Source organism: Oryctolagus cuniculus, chromosome 11, assembly GCF_964237555.1.
Source record: "Oryctolagus cuniculus chromosome 11, mOryCun1.1, whole genome shotgun sequence".
NCBI lineage: Eukaryota > Metazoa > Chordata > Mammalia > Lagomorpha > Leporidae > Oryctolagus > Oryctolagus cuniculus.
Genome location: NC_091442.1, coordinates 106555201 through 106576561, shown reverse-complemented (window position 1 = coordinate 106576561; position 21361 = coordinate 106555201). Strand labels below are relative to the sequence as shown.

The 21361-nt window shown below is 50.4% G+C and overlaps 1 protein-coding gene across 2 annotated transcripts in view; it reads right to left on the bottom strand.

Moving 5' to 3' along the window:
- The window catches only part of STAB2 (stabilin 2), a 209702-nt gene that overhangs the window by 36247 nt on the left and 152094 nt on the right, over window positions 1-21361 (bottom strand). For both annotated transcript variants that reach the window (XM_051845830.2, XM_051845831.2), the window contains 6 exons: window positions 20455-20526; window positions 6425-6544; window positions 5120-5167; window positions 3681-3764; window positions 1681-1827; window positions 798-938 (listed from right to left, as the gene is read on the bottom strand). In XM_051845830.2, coding sequence (XP_051701790.2) covers window positions 798-938; window positions 1681-1827; window positions 3681-3764; window positions 5120-5167; window positions 6425-6544; window positions 20455-20526 — 612 coding nt within the window. The remainder of the gene's footprint in view (window positions 1-797; window positions 939-1680; window positions 1828-3680; window positions 3765-5119; window positions 5168-6424; window positions 6545-20454; window positions 20527-21361) is intronic.

The window sequence follows — 21361 nt, the reverse complement described above, 5'->3', positions numbered from 1 at the left end:
TGAGAAGGAGTTTTACTCCAGGTTTAGTGCGAGATCTCTTTTTCTCTCACCTGTCATTTATCTGTTTGCCTACCATTTATAATTCTATCTCTTTGTCATCTATCATCTGTCTCTCTCTAGCAATCATCTCTGGCTGTCAATCATCTCTAGCTGTCAATTGTATCTATCTTCTCCATCTTCCAAATATTTGCAAGACTACCTGCCTTTATAGACGCTCAAAAAATTATTTATTTGAAAGGTAGAGAAAGAGAGAGAGAGAGTCTTCCATCTGCTAGTTCACTCCTCAAACGGCCACAATGGCCAGAGGTGGGCCAGTCTGAAGTCAGGATCAAGAAAAACCTATAAATCTATTTATTGATTTAAAATAAACCTGGAGGTTAAGATGCCCACACCCCGATAGCAGAGGACCCAGGTTTGACTCTTGCCTCCAGATCTTGATTCCGACTTCCTGCCAACACAGGCCCTGGAAGCAGCCGGTAACAACTCTACTAGTTTGCTCCCTGCCACACACATGGGAGACGGGGACTGCACTCCTCGCTCCTGGCCGAGCGCTAGCCCGGTTCCTTCCACCGCAGCCTTTGGGGAGTGAAGCAGCAGATTGGAACGCTGTGTCTTTCTACCCGACTCCCTCCGCCTTTACTCATCTCTTTCTGAGAATAATGTCTATGAGGCTTTTGAAGATCCCTGAGCCTGAAGTAGCAAAATCAAGATGTCTGAGGACGACGCCTCACATTCAGAACCGAGACGCTGCGCCTCAGGCGCCTCCGTGCGGAGAGCAGGTCAGCAGGTTTACCTACCAGGATCCGTCCAAAGGCGTCTCTCGGAGTGACGAGCAGGTTCTGGGGAGACAGTAGTTTGTCTATGATATGGATGATTCCATTAGTGGTGATGATATTGCTGGCTATGACCTTAGCCTTATTATTTATATACACGGCATCCTGAAATCAACCAGAAAATTAAAGAGACGTGAGCACGGAGAACAGCAGGCACAGCAGTGCTTCTCCCAGGAAGCTTCACCCACACATTAAGTCATCAGTGGGGAATCTGAAGATTTGCCTTCCCGGAGTCTGTTTTTATTGTGATGGTAAGAAGAAAATTGCGACAGGAATGTAATTTTCACATGGAGAAGTTAATAACAGATAATGCGGCATCCACTAAAACAGTCATTTCCCTGATTCTCAGGAATGAAATAGACGAGCAGCTCAAAACTGGCTTCTCTCTACATCCCTGTCCCCAGCTCTTTTTCCCATTGCAATGAATTCTGGAGTCACCATTTGTTCCTCTGTTGTGAGGGGGACAGGCCACAGAGGTCAGGTGGCTGTAGTTGGGAGCTCTCATCTCTCTCCAGCTTCTGACCAAGGCTACCAGAAGCAGTCCTATGGACCGCCTGGAGCTGCCCTGCCTCTGCTTTGACTTCTAGTTTGAATATTTACTTGCTGTGTGACCTTGGGCAAGTTACTTAACCTTGCTGAGCAAAGTTTCCTTATTTGAAAATTGGGGGTGAAAATACTACTGTGTAATCATGGGGCTACTGTGAGGGTTAAATGATACACCATCAAACACTTTGTATTCAGGAATTTCTGCCTGTAAAACAATTTCATAGATGTGAGTTTTTATTATTAGTGCTGGTGGTTAGCCCAAGAAGGAGGAGAGGGTACTTCCCGAGGTGGCGTCTCTTACCTGAGACACGGAGATGACAATCGGCTCTCCTTGGAGGGAAGTGACATTTGGGGTCAGTTTCAGGTTTTCCAGAAGCAGCTCGTGGCAGGCGACCACATGGTAACGCAGAACCTGGGGCATTAGGCGCTGTTGGTCCCAGGCTTTCAGCTGTGAGAGCAGAGGAGGGGTTACAGCCAGAGCGGGCGCCTTTGTCTAGAGCCTTCTCTTCGGCTCTCTGTACCCTCCTGCACCGTCCTCTCGCCTTTCAGACTCTGGCAACTCGGAGTTGGCTTGTGGTCAGGGTTACAGGCTGGAGGCTGCGCCAGGCAGTGGCCCTGGTGCCTTCCCTGCCTCTCCGTAGACTCTCGGGTGGAAGGGTTCCCCCGTTTCATAGCACTGGTTGCAGACCTGGAGCCCTGTGGGACGCTCCTCTGAAGAAGCATTTCCTGTGACAGCTGCTAGTCCACCCCTCTCTCGGCGGTACCAGGGCCAGATTTAAACCGTTAGCACTGGAGACATCCCACAGAGCTCCACCCGGAATTCAGAATTTACACCACATTGGGCATTGGGCGTAGCAGTTAGGGCACTGTCTGGGACGCCTGCATCCCGTGCGGGAGTGCCTGGTTGAGTCCTGGCTCCACCCCCGACTCCAGCTTCCTGCCAGTGCCCACTCAGGGAGGCAGCAGTGATGCGTCTGGTAGCTGTGCCCCTGCCACCCACGTGGGAGACCTGGACGGAGGTCCTGGCTGCTGACTTTGGTCTGGCCCAGTCCTAGCTGTCCTGGGCATTTGGAGTGTGAACCAACAGATTGGGAGCGTTCTACCTCTCTGACTATTTCCTGCTTCTCTCTGCCCTTCAAAAAAATCCAAGATAAAAACAATGAATCTATAAAGTAGACATAATAAAAAGCCCACACAATTCTTATTGTTTGATAACTTTCTTGATGTTTAAAGGGAAAATTATCAAATTTCAAATTCTTTTCAATAAAAGATTTATTTATTTGAAAGGCAGGGTTGTAGAGAGAGGAAGGAAGGGGGAGAGGGAGTGAGGGAGGGGAAAAAGGAGGGAGAGAGGGAATGGAGGGAGCAAGGGAGAGAAAAAGGGGGGGGAGAACGAGAACGAATATCTTTCATCTGCTGGATCACTCCCCAGATGGCTGGGCCAGGCCAAAGCCAGGAGCCTGGAACTCCATCTGGGTCTCCCATGTGGATGGCTGGGGCCCAAGCACTTGGGCCATCCTCTGCTGCTTTCCCATGTGCATTAGCAGGAATTTGGATCAGAAGTGGAGCTACTGGGATTTGAACTGGTGCTCATACGGGATGCCGGCATTGCAGACGGTGGCTACATTCACTGCGCCACAACGCCAGGCCCCCTCAAACTCTTGACAATGATTTTAGTGCCTCTGCTTTTCTAGTGTCCAAAATACAAACAGACAGATGCAGTGCACACAGTGGTTAAAACCCCTTGTTGCTCCACTATCTGCTAGTCATGTGACCTTGGGAAAGTTACTTCTTCAATATCCTCAACAGTAAAACAGGAACAATAAGAACACTCAGCTCTGCGAGGACTGTTTGAGTTAATCCAGGCCAGGCACTCAGAACAGGCACTGCATAAATGCTAGCTATCCTCATTACTCATGGGTAACACTGCCTGAAGAGCCCCAGTGAATATTAGCATAGTAAAGGTTCTGATAAGTCCTGCAAGCAAAGGAAGGACTTATTTAAATTCCCTTAACACAGCCTCTCCCCTGTCTATGGGAGGTTTGGATCACAATTGTGCATCTCTGCCAGCCTCCTGCCCTGTCCAGGAACGTTCTTTAGGAGGTCTTTGGCCTGAATCCACCGGAACGCATCCCCTGACAGTGCTCCCTCTACTGGCAGAAAGCCCCTACTGCTGCTGCTCAGGGCACCTGGTCATAAATGCGCTGCCCAGAAGCATCTGGAGTGTCGGTTCCAGCTTAAGGTCCCGGAACCGTGTTCTCACCCCAGACGCCCTCCCTCTGCCCACGGCATGGTGCTTACCCGCAGGTCCTCGTCAAAGGCTGCAGATAGAGGAGCAAAGACAGTGAAGGGGCCGGGGCCAGCCAGGTCCCGCACAGAGTGCTCCTGTAGGAAGGAAGGCGGGGCCGTGGCCCCTGGTTAGGCAGGGCTCAAACACCCGCGGGAGCTGATGACTGCAAAGTAGATGGAAAGTGTTGTGTTTTCGTCTTGGATGCAAATTGGACCTAGGTTGTTTGCTGCCAAAATCATGTTGTTTTGTTTTCTAATTAATACCTTCTGCTTACTGCATTCACGGTTTTGAAAATACCCATAGAGCCTAAAGAAGAAAATGAGACTAACCTCATAACCCTAGCACCTTGAAGCAACTCCTGTTATTTTTCCAGGGCCTTTTCTATCTACCAATATTTTACGTGATTGGGGATAATTATACAAATACAAAAAACAAGATAATTTACATCATTATAGTACAATTTTTGCAATTCTAAGATTATATAGTTACTAGGTTATCTATATTTTCCTCTAATCTCCCACGATCCTTCTAGATATTTTATTCTTCAGCATATCTGGATTCAGATGTCTGATGTGCAGAAACATCGAATTCCACATTTCTTTAAGTGCTGGCCAGTTACCATCAGTAATGCTTTTTGTCTCACTGGTTTGCTGGGAGTTTTTCCATACACCATGTATATTTTTCAATTTTTTTTTTTTTTTTTTTTTTTTTTTTTTTTTTTTTTGACAGGCAGAGTGGACAGTGAGAGAGAGAGACAGAGAGAGAAAGGTCTTCCTTTTGCCGTTGGTTCACCCTCCAATGGCCGCCGCTGCAGCCGGCGCACCGCGCTGATCCTGGCAGGAGCCAGGAGCCAGGTGCTTTTCCTGGTCTCCCATGGGGTGCAGGGCCCAAGCACCTGGGCCATCCTCCACTGCACTCCCTGGCCATAGCAGAGAGCTGGCCTGGAAGAGGGGCAACCGGGACAGAATCCGGCGCCCCAACCGGGACTAGAACCCGGTGTGCCGGCGCCGCAAGGTGGAGGATTAGCCTATTGAGCCACGGCGCCGGCCTATTTTTCAATTTTTTAAGTGAAGAGTAGCCATACTGACTCATGGGTGCCAGTGTGACAATTCATGCAGTGTGTGAACTCAAGGCCATCGACATCTGCCCTTCCTTTACGATGGCAGGCTTGGGGCTCCTGGCTCCTACTCATTTATAAAATATACACCAGGGTGCTGTGAACCATAGTCACGCAGCTATACCCTCTGACATGTACAAGACAGATCAGTGTAGCATTCACTGCACTCTTCCCTGCGCCTGCCCGAGATCAGCGCTGAGAGAGGAAGTTCACAGAAAACCAACAGCAGAGCCTGTTCCACGCTCCAGCGCCTGGGCCTGGAGGCTCCAGGTTCATCCTGGCTCTGGCTTGAAAGCCCGCTCTTACACTGGAGCTATCTGTAGCTGCTCTCACCTGCAGCTGGAAGAAATACTGCGAAGTTTTTGGGTCCTTGGGAAGCTCCTGTAAAGACAGACAAGGTTGCTTTGCTTAATGCCTGTAAATTATCTACAAGAAGGATGCAGAGTTATCACAGGACGCTTTTCCTACCTTGCAAGTATCTGGCACTTCTCTCAAGTCTTTTTCACCCTGCCACCCCCCACCCCCCCATAGGCTTACAGCCAACATGCAGGATGACCACGTGCACACATTTGTGAGTTACAAAATTTTTTTGGAATCTCCATTTAATTTACCAAAGAAAGCTTCAACCATTTCCAAAAGCAAAAAGTTTTAAGAACCTTTAAAATTACAGAATATTATTAAGAAAACTTATTTAAGTATTGAAAAAATATCAGTTGTAGGTTTATGGCAGATTTCACTCACTCAAAGATTGCTTTAAAGCAAGTAAGTGAATGTTGACGTGATAATAGGTAGAAACCTGAGAGCATCTACTGCCCTGTTCTCCATGTGCAGTCCAGGTATCTAAGTGGACGCAGGCGTGCATGCAGCAAACCCTCGCTCACTCGCTCGCTCATTCACACAGCAACCCATGCCTTTGAGTTATTAAAGACTCTGCCTCCTTTGTACACATAATCACATTTAATTTTTTTTTTTTTTTGGACAGGCAGAGTTAGAGACAGAGAGAAAGGTCTTCCTTCGTTGGTTCACCCCCCAAATGGCTGCTATGGCCGGAGCTACACCCATCCGAAGCTAGGAGCCAGGTGCTTCCTTCTGGTCTCCCATGCGGGTGCAGGGCCCAAGGACTTGGGCCATCCTCCACTGCCCTCCCGGGCCACAGCAGAGAGCTGGACTGGAGGAGGAGCAACCGGGACAGAACCAGCGCCCCAACTGAGACTAGAACCTGGAGTGCCAGTGCCGCAGGTGGAGGATTAGTCTAGTGAGCCGCGGCGCCGGCCTCACATTTAATTCTTACTCATGGCCTTGGTGCTGTTATTTTTCTTTTAGAGATTTGGAAACTGAGGCACAGAGAGGTAATATAATAGGCCCTCAAAAGTCACAACGTTACTGCTTAATAGAACTGAATTCCAACCCAGATGTTTCTGACTCCAGAACCTTCTATCAACCTTTATCACTCTATCACAGGTCAAATGAATTCCCATGGACAGACAGAAATTGTTTTTTTTCATTGCTAATGTACGTGGAAGTCACCTTTTACATTTTGATAGTGCTGCACGTTTCAAGAGCCCTTGGACATCCCTTAGCAACCTGGAGCCTCAACCTGGCTGGGGAGGCAGAGTTCGCTCCGTGGAAATGTCTTACCTGATAGATATTGCCACGACAGGTGAATCCATCCCCGGTATAGTTCGACTTACAGGTGCAAGTCCTTTCTTCTTTTCCAGTGTGATTGCAGATCGCAAATTCACTACAGCCGCCGTTTTTCTGGTAAAATTGCCAGGGGGTCAGAGCAGTTAGTTTGCCAGCTCTGTCCATGCTTGCCAAGTCAGTCTGTGTTGAAATGGATTTTTTGTCCTACTGTGGGTAGTATGCATTATTTTCTGTTTTCTTGAGGCTGCTTTCCAACTCTCCATGGTTGCAAGGGACACCTTATTCTACCCAGCTGTGGGTCTTAGGAGGGCAAGTCCTTTGAGTAGCTCTCCAGGCATCACAGATAAGCCTAAAGCCGCCAGGTGGGAACTTTCTTGTCACCTGGGAGTTAACTAGAAAGGCACTAATTTGTGTGACCATTGTCAGCATCAGGCTAACCTCTGATCCAATCATGGGAGAGGTAGCAGTCACCATATAGGAGGTAGCCCATATGAGGGAGATGTCGGAAATTCATGGACAAATCGAACTAAAAGATTCGATGGCTGTAAAACCATCCTGAGGTTCATGCATAGTTGTTCTTCCACCATAGGCATTTTCTGGAACTTTCTGAAGTACTCTTATGTAAAATAGTGTTCACGTCCCTGCCCTCAGAAAAGTAAAACATAAACGAGGCAAAGTGAAGCGTGAAGCCAACATCCACGGGACCCCAAGAAGGGCTCTACAATCGAAGCAGAGCTTCTGAGTGAGGAAGAAAGTAGAGTTCACTTACAAAACCGGCTCTGCTCATCAGAGGAGGAGGGGCCCGTCTTCCAGGCTGGCTGTTGTGGGGAGCAACTCGGACTGGACTAAGTTACTGGAATTAAGACTTATTCTATGCATCTGCTCTCCCACAATATGGCGCTGGGAGAGGAGTAAACAACTTCTACACAGCTGCCTCTCGCCAAATTTGATTGAGCTGCAGGAGCTGATCCTGCTCCTGATTGGAGGAGAGCAGCATGCTCGGCGTGTGGGTAGCAGAGTTGGGATTGGCGGAAGAGGACTATAAAGGAGGAGAGAGACAACATGCACCAGGAACATCTAAGGGGAACATCTGGATAACATCTGAGCAGCCCCTGAGAGAGCCGGCCGGCGGTGTGCCGCTCCCCTGCGGAAGTGGGGAAAGTGGCAGGGGGAGCCGCCCTTCCACAGAGGTGGAAGGGTCGGCAGCAAACCTGGGAAGGGCCGAGCAGACAAAAGAACAGCGCAGGGTCCTGTGTCGTTCCTCCACGAAGAGGGGGAGCGACAGGCTGTGTGGTCTCCCGTTCCTCCAGCCCTTTTCCAAGAGTTTGTTGAGCACAACCCATTGGTCCAGGAGGGACCTATCGCCCCAGAACCTGGCCTCAAGCTGAGACCACGCAGTGCCCTGTCCAAGAAAGCTGACTTCTGGGGGCTCTTATCCCCTGGGGCATGCTTTTCTTCCAGGCAATGCCCTGGACTTCAATGGTACCAACACCCTGCATGCTCTAAAACCACCTAGAAGAATCCTCTTTTGGCCCAAATCACCATCAATCTCAGTCAACAGCAGAAGCCCAGGAGCTGCAGCGGAGCCTTCATGGAAGCAGGGAGAGGACGGTGGGAGCCCAGGACCACCCTCCTAGGGGTCTCGAGTGCCAGGCTGATGGACTTGAGGCAAGCGCAGCTTCAAAGATTTGTGCTAAGGTTTGAATGCCCCCTCGCGTGGACATTTAATTGCCATTGGGACAGTAGCAAGGGGGGGGCCTTAAGAGGTCATCAGGCCATGGGGTCTCTGCCCTCATGAGTGGGACAATGCTATAGTGGAGGGAGTGGGCTCCCTGTAGGAGGACGAGCCTGCACAGGGTACCAGTCTCTCAGTCTCACACTTCCCAGCCTCCAGAACGTTGAGAAACACGTTTCTGCTCACTTAAAGTCACCCAGTCCAGGGATTCTGTTATGGCTGTGCAGAAGGGGCTAGGAGCTTAGGACAGAGAACTAATCCATGAAGGTTCCATTTCCAGGCGCTTGTTGGTGACCCTTGAGTCGAATATTGGTGATTCTTGGGCCAAGATTGAGCTCTATGATTATTTTGCTGCTTTAGCTCAGTGTTTCAAAGGGATTTTTAGAATTAATTATCACTTAAAAGTTGGAAAAATGTTAAAATTTCTAAAAATTTCCATCTCTGTTAACACCAGGCTGGCGTGGCTCAGAGCAAGAGTTAGTTGGAGCCGTGTGGACACTACTCTGTAGGAACAGAGTTCCCCTGTTGGTCTTCCCTGCGTGGCCCCTCCTGGCCTGCGGCTCTCCAGCCTGGGGCACAGAGAGTTAATTCCTAAGGGAATGTGCTGAGAGGGCAGCACAGGGGCCGCTGGGATTGCCCACATCAGCCATACCAAGAATCTTTTGGCCAACCCAAGGTGGCCATTTTTTTTTTTAAAGACAGAAATGGCCAATGGAAGAACTGCTGTGAAAGTAAAGCTAGTCGTAATTGTTAGGAACAGCTCCAAACCCAAGCTTCCTCGACTCTCCACACTGTCACCCTTACTGTCCTCATGCAGTGGTTTCATGCGGATCTCTCTCCTGAGGAGCTTGCCATACTAGCACAAGCAGACAAGGACCTGGCTTAGAGAGGGAGGGCTTTAACAATAGGCTGTCTTTACGTTCGCATGGCCAGAGCTGGAGACATGCAATCAGACTCTTTGGAGAGGCAACGGGGACTATTGAGATGAGATCATCCCGGATTGGTGGGGTGGGGCTTAAACCCACAGGTGCCTTTATCAAGTTCCAGAAGTGAGGGCCATGTGAAGGTGGAGGCAGAGATGGGGGTGATGAGGCCACAGCCAGGAAATCCTGGAGGCACCAGGACAGTGGGAAGAGGCAGGGAAGGAGTCTTCTCCCCTGGAGCCTTCGAGGGGGCACCTCTGTGCTGACACCTCGGGGGTGGATTTCTGCCCTCCAGAACCGTGGGGACATAATTTCCTTCTCTTTGAGCCCAGTTTGTGGCAAGTTGCTATAGCAACCCCAGGGCAGCGGCCCATGGCTAGGGAGGCATCTCATCAGAAGCAGGGAGGTGCTAAGAGTTCTTCCCGCATGGGACTGCTTTGAGGGGCTGCCTGGGAACCCCCAGCCCAGTGCTCGACTCCTGGTGTGGTGTCACGTGGATGCAGGATAGCCAAGCTGGATGTGATGTGACACCCCAGTGGGCTGACAGAGCACCATGTCCATCCAGAGGTCAAGGCCGGGGACAGGTGGCTCTGAGCAGCAGGTTGCTTGCCCAGTTTGAGGCTTGCTGATCAGCAGCCGGTGAGCTCACAGTCAAGGTGTAAGAAAATCAGAGGAGGTATCCCAGGGCAGCCCACAGGGGAACAGTCTCAGCAGCGTGCCTCCCAGACAGCACTACCGAGGGAGTGTGGCCACGCGGTTAGCACCGACAGAGGCCCTGGTGCATCCGCGGCCATCCATGGAAACTGAGGCACTAAGAAGCAAAGCAGCCCGATGCCCTCGCCGTGGAGGACCAGGGCTGGAGAACCTGGTCGGCTGTCTGCTTTGATGACCTTCCAGTTACTGTTGCTGTAAATACCCTGAGTGATGCAGAGCTTACTCCGTCCTCTCCCTCTCCCTCTTCTGATGTTTATCGCGCGTTGGGAGAAATCACTTTTTTTTTTTTTTTTTGACAGGCAGAGTTAGACAGTGAGAGAGAGAGACAGAAAAGTCTTCCTTCTGCTGGTTCACCCCCCAAATGGCTGCTATGGCCGGCATGCTGTGCTGATCTGAAGCCAGGAGCCAGGTGCCTCCTCCTGGTCTCCCATGTGCATGCAGGGCACAAGCACTTGGGCCATCCTCCACTGCACTCCCGGGCCACAGCAGAGAGCTGGACTGGAAGAGGGGAAACCGGGACAGAATCCAGCGCCTCGACCGGGACTAGAACCCAGGGTGCTGGCGCCTCAGGCAGAGGATTAACCTTGTGAGCCGCGGCGCTGGCCTAGAAATCACTTTTTCTCCTAAACTCAGTCCCCGACTCCCAGACCTACTGCTTGGGTTTACACAGAACAAAAACCACCCTCCTGTCACAGGCAGGCCTTGGCATGTTGGGGGCAGCCTCCATCTCCCACCTGTGCCTCCTCAGTGACAACGAGAATTGGGAGAATTAATGATGTGTGTGTGGACACGAGGGGGAAGAGGTGGTGCATCCTGTACTCAATGCAGGAGGCCTAGAACTTGATCTACTTTAAGGTAGAGCTGACATGCAGAAGGTGGCAGTAGGGTTGGGAGAGCAGGTGTATGGCAAGAGAAGAGGCATCTTCTCAAGACCAGCTACCAGGCCTCTCTCTTATGACAGCACTAGTTTTGGAATACTGCACTGTATTGTCGACTCAGAGAGCATCCACTCTGGATTCCTGCTTATAAAGAACAAGGTGTGGAAGGTTGTTGATGGAGGAAGTGAGTCTTAAACCTCTCAACATTGAAAGACGTGCTTGGTGAAAAGGATGAGATTTTCTTTGATAACAACTGATGATGGAACAGAGACAAGTCTCAGCTACTCTCGCTCATTGCCCAAAAGAGAAATAATGTTGGAGTTTACCCCTTGCTCTCGAATCTCACACCCTATTGTCTTCACTCTACCCCTTGCATTCTTCCCCCGGTTCCGAAGCCAGTAGGCCAAATTTGGAAGAAATTCATCTCTACCTGCTGCCCCAGCCCCAGCCCCAGCCCCAGCCCAGCTAAGATATAAAAGGGCCCAGCCTGCTGGGGTCGCGGCCCCTGCCACCTGCTTGGTCTGTGAGCATGCTGGCAGTTGGTGGACCTCTGCAGATTCATTCTCTGGATAAATTCGGCGTGGTTGTAGACTCGTATTCCTGCCTCCTCTCTGTCCTGCGTTCTTTCCCTAATGTCTTGGAGCCCGTGTGAAGCAGGGAGCCAATGATCCAGCTTTCGGGTAAGAGCCATGGCTCCCTTCCCCCTTCTTCCACACTCTCTCCTCTCTGTGGCACGCTCAGTCTTCATTTTCCTTTCGAGGGAGAGACTGTGGGTGTGTGGAACCGGGGATAACCGGGTGGATGGCTGAGAGCCTCTGGCCAGGGCGACTCTGGTGACTCCAACTCCCCAGGTGAAGACCAGATCCTGACAGCCTCATAGGGTACCCTTGAGTCTGTCTCTTTTTCTACTTTCATTTCTGACTTGGCTTCTCCTGGGGGTGGGAGGGTGCAACTTCCAGGATTCTCCTGGCTGTCCTCCTTGGAGTGACCCGGATGGGCCTGGGACACACCAGTCGGACTGGTAAGAGATGCCTCTGTCGCCTCCAGTGCGCTGAGGCGACACTCAGGACTGGTTCATCCCCCTTTGCAGGACCTGGGCGTTCGGTTGGTTTCCCTTGTATGGGAAAACGCTCACCCACCACAGCTTAGAACTGGGCTGCTGGTCTAAGCATGGGGATTCTTGCTCTCTCAGAGGACTCAGAACTTAGGTTTAGGTTGGGGTAATTCTTTCCCAGGGACACCCTGTGAAAGACCCCCCTTCCCTTAGGCCAAATCTTGCCTAATCCACGGGTTTAAAATTCTCCCATTTCACCTGACTCCACTCTGACCTGCCTCTTAAAAAACTAGTGCAAGCTGGGCCTATAGGCAGAGATAAAGCGGAAGTGATGAATTAGCCTTTGTATTAAAATTTGGCCTCAATATGAATTAGACAATGGCTCAAAATGGCCATAATTCAGCCCCTTTGATCTCCAAATTCTCTGTGACCTTAATAGTTGGACAGAGAAACGGAACACTGTCAGAGGTCTCTTACGTCGGGATCAATGTTCCTCGCTCCAAGTTCTCATGGAGGAAGAAGGCCTGGCGCCTCCCTCCCCCTAAACTTTCTAGCTCCCCATCCCTTCCCCCCCCTCCATCTCAGGAACACCGCCCTTCGCTTACCCCTCTCTCTCCAGCCCCTCCTCCTCTCCCACCCCACCACCAGCAGCAGGGGCAGTGCCACCCCTCCACCCTCTTCTCCTCTAGTCTCTTTACCCAGTTCTCCCCAAGGAAGAAAAAACCCACTGCAAGCCTTCCACCCCGCTGCCGCGCCCTCCCTCCTCTCATCCCCCCGCCGTGACCCTGACCCTGACCCTGCAGTTGATCCCCTGCATCCCAGGGAATTTTGACACCTCAGCCTCTCCTCTGGGACAGACCCACTTGATTCCTCATGGGATCCCACCCCGCCTCCTCCTCTTCCCCTATCCCCCACCCTCTCTCTTCCTCACACCTGCTCTCGAACTATGCAACCCAAATCCCTCCTCCCCTTGAGGGAGGCAGCTGGGGAGGAAGGTTGGGTGAGGATCAATGTGCCCTTCTCTCTATCAGACCTTAGTCAGACTGAGGAATATCTAGGCTCATTCTCGGAGAATCCCCTGACCAGTGCTACAGCTTAACTTGGAATGATCTGTGTTTAATTCTACTTGTATTTAGTCTCTAACCTACTCCAGATGAATTTGCTGAAGAGCATGCAGATGAGATGAACTGCCAGGCCCCAGACAGACACCCAGAGGCCGCTAGAGCCATCCCCAGAGCCAACCCTAACCCGGATTGGATTTACCAGCCCGAGGACTTGGGGCCACAGGCCCAAGACCACATGATCTCATGCCTGCTGGTGGCTATGGATAAGAACAACCATAAACAGGTTAATTATAGGAAGACCTGAGAGGTCACCCAGGAACCCTGCTGTATTTATGTCCTGCCTTACAGAGGCAGTGACGAAGTATACTAACACCAATTCCAACTCCCAGAGGGACGGCTGTATTTAAATTCCCACTTTATGTCCCAGCCAGCTCGATATCTGTCACTAACTCCAAAAATTACAAGATGTTCCACACCCCCCCAGAGGGACCTCATAGATGTGGCTTTTCATGGTTTTAACACTAGAGATGAGGGATTATGGACTCAGAAGGAAATAGCTAGAACACTAAAGCTTTAGATGCTTGCCTCTGTAATCCACCAAGCCTCCAGTTGCAAGCCAAGTCCCGCCCCTCAGGGGCTCTGCTATCAATGCGGCAATGCTGGGCACTGGGCCAAGGCCTGCTCCAACTCAAAGTCCACCTCAGCTCAAGGCTCTAACCCTCCTGGAGCCTGTATTAAGAGTGGCAGTCCTGGACACTGGGCCAGGAGCTGCCTAACCCGAGGCCTCCCCCTGCCTCATGTCCCAAGTGTGGACAACGGGGATGGACTGCCCCCAGGGAGGGTGACCCCTTTCTGGAAGAGCCCCCTGCTCAAACCCCTCCGGCACAGGACATCTCATCTCTGTTAAACTTAACAGAACGAGGAGGTCAAGGTTCCACAGCTCCCATCGCAGATGTGTTCAGGGACCCAAGGGCAAGAGGGACAACGTCTGGCAAGCGAGTTTCTTTCTTGGTGGACACTGGGGCTAGTTTACCTGTTTTAAAGGAATATTGCGGTCCACTCCTCCCTTCCTCAGTCTCTGCTGTTGGCATGAAAGGTCTAATGGAAGGGCCTGTAAGACCCCTCCCTTATACTACTCTCCTGCGTTCCTTTCTCCTCCTTCCTAACTGCCCCACCCCCCTCTTGCAGGGACCTTCTCCACCCTTGGGGGCATCCATCTCCATTCCCACCCGGGATAAAGCACAAACCTTTATACTTCCCATGATGGACCTTCCTCTCCCCACTCCTCCACCCGAGACTCCCTCCCTTCCCTTGGTTAATGCTGTAGTGTGGGATGCATCCCACCTAGTAATAGCCACCCACCATACCTGCATCTGCATCTCCCCAAAAGTCCCCATAAAAACTGCTGCTGTTCCCCAATATCTGTTAAGTCCAGGAGGCCATAAAGGTCTAAAACCTATTGCAGACTGCCTCTCTGAGCTAACATACTCATCCCCACTCACTTCCCCATAACACACCTATACTTCCTGTCAAAAACCCAGATGGCTCTTATCAATTAGTACAGCACCTCTGACATATTAATACCACTGTCCATCCCATATACCCAGTGGTGCCAAACCCCTACATGCTCCTCTCTCAAATACCCTCTATAACTTCTCTCTTTTCCATCCTAGACCTAAAGGATGCCTTCTTCACAATTCCTCTTGATACCTCTTCCTAACCACTCTTTGCATTTACCTGGTCTGAGCCCGGTACTCATCCTACTCGACAGCTCACCTGGACAGTGTTACCCCAAGGTTTCCAGGACAGTGGGCACCTTTTTTGCACAGGCCCTCCAGGCAGATCTGGTCTCTATTAACCTTTCACCCAGCACCCTTCAATATGTTGGTGATCTTCTACTCTGTAGCCCCTCCTGAGAGACCTGTCTCCAACATACCAGTAGCCTTTTAAACCTTCTGGTTGAAAAAGGTTGTAGGGTGTCTCAAAAGAAGGATCAACTAATTTCCACCTCTGTCACTTTCATGGGACTTCTCATGACGCCAGACACTTGTACAATTCCTCCGGTCTGAAAACACGCAATACACTCTCTTCCTTTCCCATGTACTCAGTGTGACCTCCTCTCTTTCTTGGGACTCAAGGGATACCTTTGCATCTGGATTTCAAACTTTTCTCTTACTGCTAAACCTCTGTATGCAGCTACCAAGGGAGACCTAGATGAGACTTCCTCTCTAGAGACCCCATTCCAAACCCTAAAAAAGGCTCTTCTACAAGCACCCGCCCTAAGCCTTCCTAACCTACTTTAACCTTTCCTCCTGTCTATCCATAGCTCTAAGGGGCAAGCACTCAGTTTCCTGGCCCCAAAGGCCAGAGACTCTATTATACCTGTGGCCTATTTCTGCAACAATCAGATGGGGTTTGTCAAGGCTGGCTCCATGCCCCAGCGTCCTGGCCACAGCAGTGCTTCTCACACCTGAGGCCCGGAAGCTGACCCTTTATCAGCCCTTACAAATCTGGTCCTCCACAGGTTGCAAGACCTCTTCAGCCACAGGGCTCTTCAACCTGTATTTCCGTCTCATGTGGAAGTTCTTCACTCTACCCCGCTCCAGCTCACCATTACCTCCACTGCTGCTCTTCTCCCAACCCAGCGACTCTCCACCCTGCCACTCTCTCTGATCCCCTCGAACCCCATTCCTGTCCTGACTGCCTTGGTTTTTTCCTGTCTCACAGACACTCACCACCTCACAGACACTCCTATCCCAAAAGCCCTGGACTGGCTCACTGATGGAAATGCTTCTAAAGCTCTCCCTTTTCCCACTGGTACACAATAATTGAGGGGCACCGTGATGGTATCTCCTCTTCTTCCCCACTAGGGTCCTAGAGGCTAGGCCCCTATCTCAAGGCACTACTTCCCAACAGGCTGAACTGTTAGCCTTGATCTGAGCCTTCACCTGAGCCAAAGGAGACAGTCAATATATTCACAGATTCCCGATATGCCTATAATATCATCCATTCCAATGCCCACATATGGCAAGAAAGGGGTTTTCTGATAGTCCAAGGGACCCCTGTAATAAACGGCAAGCTGACTAAAGCTCTTCTTGATGTTGCCCAGCTACCGACAAAAGCTGCTATAATTCACTGCAAAGGCCACCAGAAAGATAAACAGCACCTACCTGAGGCTAACAATCAGGCTGATCTGACGGCTAAAGTAGCAGCTTGTGGGGAAATGGTCCCATCCTTTCTCTTCAACATAGCTCCTGCATATTCAGACTTGGAAATCTCTCAGTTCCAACAACAAGGGGCATCTAGGAAGGACTCATGGTGGTTTCTAGATGAAAGACTAATACTCCCCTCTTCTCTCCAAGCTACCTTTCTAAAAAGCCTCCATTCTCTCTATCACTCAAACTCAAACTGTCTTCACTTCCTGAGATCACACTTACACTTAACTCTTGCCATATGAGAAACGCTGCATTACATATCTCAGACATGTAGCACCTGTCAAACCGCTAACCCCAACTCCAACATCAGGCCACCTCCGTTCCCCACCAGGCCTGTGGATCACTCCCAGAGGGAGGACTGGCAGATTGATTTCACCCATTTGCCACCAGTTAGGTGCATACATTACCTTCTGTTGATGGTGGACACCTTCTCAGGGTGGGTGGAAGCTTTCTCTGCTACTAATAAAACAGCTTCCACCATTTCCACTTTACTATTAAATGATATTATTCCAGAGTTGGGTTCCTTGCTTCCATTCAGTCAGCTAACAGACTGGAGTTTACCTTTCAAATTATTCAAAAATCTGCCTCTCTTCATATCTCATGGCATTTTCACATTCCCTATCATTCCCCCCTCTTCAGGAAAAGTAGAACAGATGAATGGAATTACAAAACAAGGCCTAACTGAACTCTCCGCCCAGGTCCACTTAGAGTGGGGGAAACTCCTCCCTTTAGCTCTGTGAAGATTCACATCTCTTCCCTGGAAGCCCTTCATGCTTAGCCCGTTTGAAATTCTCTATGGAAGGCCTCTCCTTTCCCCTAACCTCCCTCCCCTACAGAACTCCGAAGCTATTCCTCCTCCTGCCGCTTTCCCTCTTCTTACTGAAATGCGCTGTCACTCATGGACCTATGCAGACACACCTACCCAAACCACACACTGCCTCCTGACTACACTCCGGCCTTCCAGCCTGGTGACTGGGTCTATCTAAAACCAGATGAGGCTGCTCTAAAGCCCAATGGGAGTGGGCCCTGCCAGGTGATGCTGACAACTCCTACCGCTGCCACACTCAAAGGGCACCCTGCTGAGTGCATTTTACTAAAATTAGTGACATCCCTAATGTAAGTCCACCTCCACAGGACCCACTTCTCTCAGGCTGACGCAGCTCCCCACAATACGAGAAGAACCACCTTCTCATGTCCTTGACAAGTCCATCTCCATGTTATTCTAGAGGACAGCTACTGGTCTTCATCTACCCTCCTGACCTCGTCTCAGATTGCTGGCTCCAGGGAGATCTCTGTGACTTCACACCTACACAGATGTCCTTCTTTATCTTCTGCTTATATTTCATATTGTGTCACCCTCTTATTGACTGCACCTGTAATGCTAGCCCTAACTTTGGCCATAGGCTTGACAGCAATTGCCCCCCGCTGACTGGACCCATGGTGAAAAACTTCTCTTCACACCCTTTATCTCTTCTGCACAGGATGCCTTCCTGCTGTCTCCTGCTTCTAACCTGGCCCCCTATCCTGGCTCCAAGCCCCCACATACATCTCACCCACAGTTCCTACCAGAATTCTTACATACCTCTCATCAACATTTCCTCTAGCCTGTTCTTTGAGGATAACGCCAATGTCTCTTCATGTTGGATTTGCACACACTCCTCCCCAGGGGGCTGGCAAGCCTTCCCCACCTACACCCAGCTCCGGGAAATGGTCCATGGACTCATTTATGTGACAAGGACCAGAACCCTCCTAGCAGAACCCCAGGACATATATCTGTTCTGGAATTCCCAGGAAGAAACCAGCACGGCCGGGGAAAGGAATAGCGGTATTGCAGAGGGAAGTAAGACCGGAGAACCCAGCTGCAGTACCTGTCCAAGGCGTTTTGCTACAGCCTTGCTAATTGGTCAAGCCCCTTTTTATAAGGTGGGTTCATTGCCCCATGACACCTGTGGCCTAGCTGTCACTCTCCCAGGCCCACTCCCTCCTGGCCACCACTGCTCCTCACGCTCAATGGAAGCGGCTGCAATGGCATTTACTCGTCATATTCCCCTGCTGCACAGAGCATGTGCTGACCATATGATTGTATGCATAGGACCAGAAACAAGGGCATTCTTTCTCCGTGGAAACCAGGCATACATCTGCCTCCTACCAACTGGACAGGCACCTGTGCCCCCGCCTGCCTATTGCCTCCTTTGTCCTATACCCTAGATCAGTCTCAATTTTCTGTTCCTACAACCCACTGTGAAGAGAGGGATTTCAGATTCACCCCCTTGATCATCTCGCTGGGTATCTTGATAGGGATCAGAACAGGAATGACCGGACTGGCCATTTCAGTAGACAAGACAAATAAAATGGAAGATTTATCTCTCAGTCTCAAAGAAAACACAAATGACCTAGCACAGCAACCATCTCACGTTCATTGGAAGCAAAAGTTCTCCAGAACTGCCAGGCACTAGATCTCCTCACAGCCGGGAGAGGAGGACTTTGCCTCTTTTTGGGTGAAGAATGTTGCTTTTACACCAATAAATCAGGTGTGGTAAGAGATGGGATCGAACACATAAAAAGATGTGCTAATGAGACGTATGCACAAGGTAACTCTGCCACATTTTGGCCATCTTTTCCACCACAGGCAATGTCTCTAATAGCTCCTTTTGTCCTCAAAATCATAGTGCTCCTATTTCTGCCATGTATAATTAACTTATTCCAAAAGTTCATGCAGGAACAAATAACCACTGTATCTCTAGCTATCTTGTAGGAACAACACAAAACTGCTCTTCAATCAATCCGGTCCGAGTATAGATCCTCGCTCAGATCCTCACCCCACATCTACACCCCGTATCAGCAGGAAGTAGCCAGAAATAAATAGGCACCTCCTTATCTATACTTAGAGTCAGGATTGATGGAACGAAGACATAAGCTTTAGCCATTCTTGCTCTTTGCCCAAAAGAGAGATAATATTGGAATTTATCCCTTGCCCTTGAATCTCAAGCCCTATTGTCTTCACCCCACGCTCTGCTCTGCAATCTTCCCCCTTTAGGAAGCCAGCAGGCCAAACTTGAAAGACCAGTATGAAGAAATTCACCACTGCCTGCTGCCCAACTCCCCTACTCCCAGCCCAGCTAAGATATAAAAGGGCCCAGCCTGCTGGGGTCGCGGCCCCTGCCACCTGCTTGGTCTGTGAGCATGCTGGCAGTTGGTGGACCGTGGCAGATTCATTCTCTGAAAAAATTCGGCCTGGCTGTAGATTTGTATTCCTGCCTCCTCTCTGTTCTGCGTTCTTTTCTAAATGGCAATATGGGAATAAGTAAGTGGATAGACTTGGTTCAGTGTGCTGTGGCTAAGCTGAGAAAACGTGTTTGATGTGTCTCTCTAGAGCTCATGCAATTCATGCTGCTGGGTCCTGAAGTGTCTCCCAGCTTTTCCCCGACAGGAAAAAAACATATGTGAGCTCAATAATGACTCTCTTTTTAATGAATGCTATTTTGGGAACAACCTTTTATATCATAGAAAATAGCTCAAGCTGGGAAAATACCTAGAATAGAAGCATCTACACACACACCTTGCAAAGAAGATGGGAGAGTGGGCCCTGACTTCTCTGTGAATGCTGGTTCACGTGTGTGTGTTTTAAAATTAATAGACGCGGTTTCTAGAGCAGTTTTAGGTTTTTATAGAAAAACTGAGTGGAAAGCACAGAGGACCCTCTGTCAGGGGCTCTGGTTTGCCCTGTTATTTGCATCTCACTGGAGTGTGGCTCCTTGGTTAGAGCCGCTGGGCCGACGTGGATGTTACAGTCCAGGGTTTGCGTTGGGACTCACTGTGCTGCGTGTTCTGGGGGTCTGGACGAGTGTCTGCCGGAAGCTATGAAGGTGTGGCCTGGGGCCCCTGTCACGGTGCCATGCAGAGGGACTGCCCTCCCCCTAAGGCTCTCTGTGCTCCTGCTGCCCCTCCCCCTCGCCCCAGCCCCACACATCTTACTCTCTGCATAGATTTGTCTCTTCTAGAGGTAGCCTTTTACATTCTGCAAGGCTAGCTTTGAATCCATCTCTTCCTCTGCACTAGGTATGCTGAGAGTAAATGAAATGAACAATAAAACAATCAAACATCCACAGGCAATTGCCATCGGTACTCAACACGGAACCATCATGGTTAGGGAACAAGGTGTCAGGCTGGATATTAAAGTTAGCTGACTCCCAGAGAGAGAGAGAGAGTTAGCTGACTCTCACCCAGCTGGCTTAGGACACTTGCACTCAGGGGAACCCCTGAACACCCTGGGGATCTTGCAGGCTAGGGGACGCTTGCTTCTCTTTTCTTCCCAACCTTGGGAAGAGAGATGAGCTTGTGGCCCAGAAGTACCGAGAGATCACATCAAGAGGGCATCCCCAGGAGGTGCTCAGGGGCACCCCAGCCGGAAGCTAGGAGGGCGTGACTTGGGTCTACTCACTATCAGGCAGGCATTGATGAGCGTGCAGACCTTCCCGTCTCCCGTGTACGTGGGCAAGCAGTTACAGACGGCCTGTCCAGGAGCAGAGGCAAACAGGTCAGTACACAGAGAGGCTCTGTACTGGCCGCATGACTGGCTGGCAGACTCGGGATCTAGCATGGTCATGGTGATGTCAGAACAGTCGGCGTGTGCGGTGGGCATCTCTATGCTGGAGCAGCAATTGTCGCCTCGAGCTCTGGGGTGGCCTGTGGATCTATCCTGTTTACCATTCTTACTGGCTGTGCTTTCTGAGGAAGGGGTGCCTGCTCCCAGTGTAGCCTCCCAGGGGGTGGCAAGAGCCTGCTGGGTAGCAGCAGAGGCCCTGGTGGGATGTCTGCATATTAGAACTTGAACTTGTCGGTTGGGCCAGCCGGGGCCTCTTGGGTGAGTTTTCACTGCTGCTCTTCATCTTCCTTCTCAACAGGCCCTGACTTCAGCCCCAACCTTTAGCAAGCTGCCCACAACTGTCCCTTGTTAGTTATGGTCTTGCTGCCATCTAGGGCAGCAGGAGCATGCTTGGAGGCTCAAAATACCAAAACCCTCTTACGTTTAGTTCCCATCCCATGGGTAGTTTGAAACACTCAAACTGAACCCCCAAAATATGTGTAAGAAAGCCCAACGTGTGGTTTCCCTATGACCATATGCGTATGCGTGCACACTCACGATTCTTCAAGACAAGTGCTCTACTATTATTGTTTGCTAATTGTTAGGTGCTTCAGGTACTTGTTTGACCTGTGTATCGAGGGACCTGGGACTGAGGTCTCTGAACAGCTCAGCAAAGTCGAGAGAAGCTTCTCTGGAGATTGGATTCTGGGCTCCAGTGTTGGATGCATGTGAGTCCCTGCCTGGCCTTTTGATGTGCGCACTG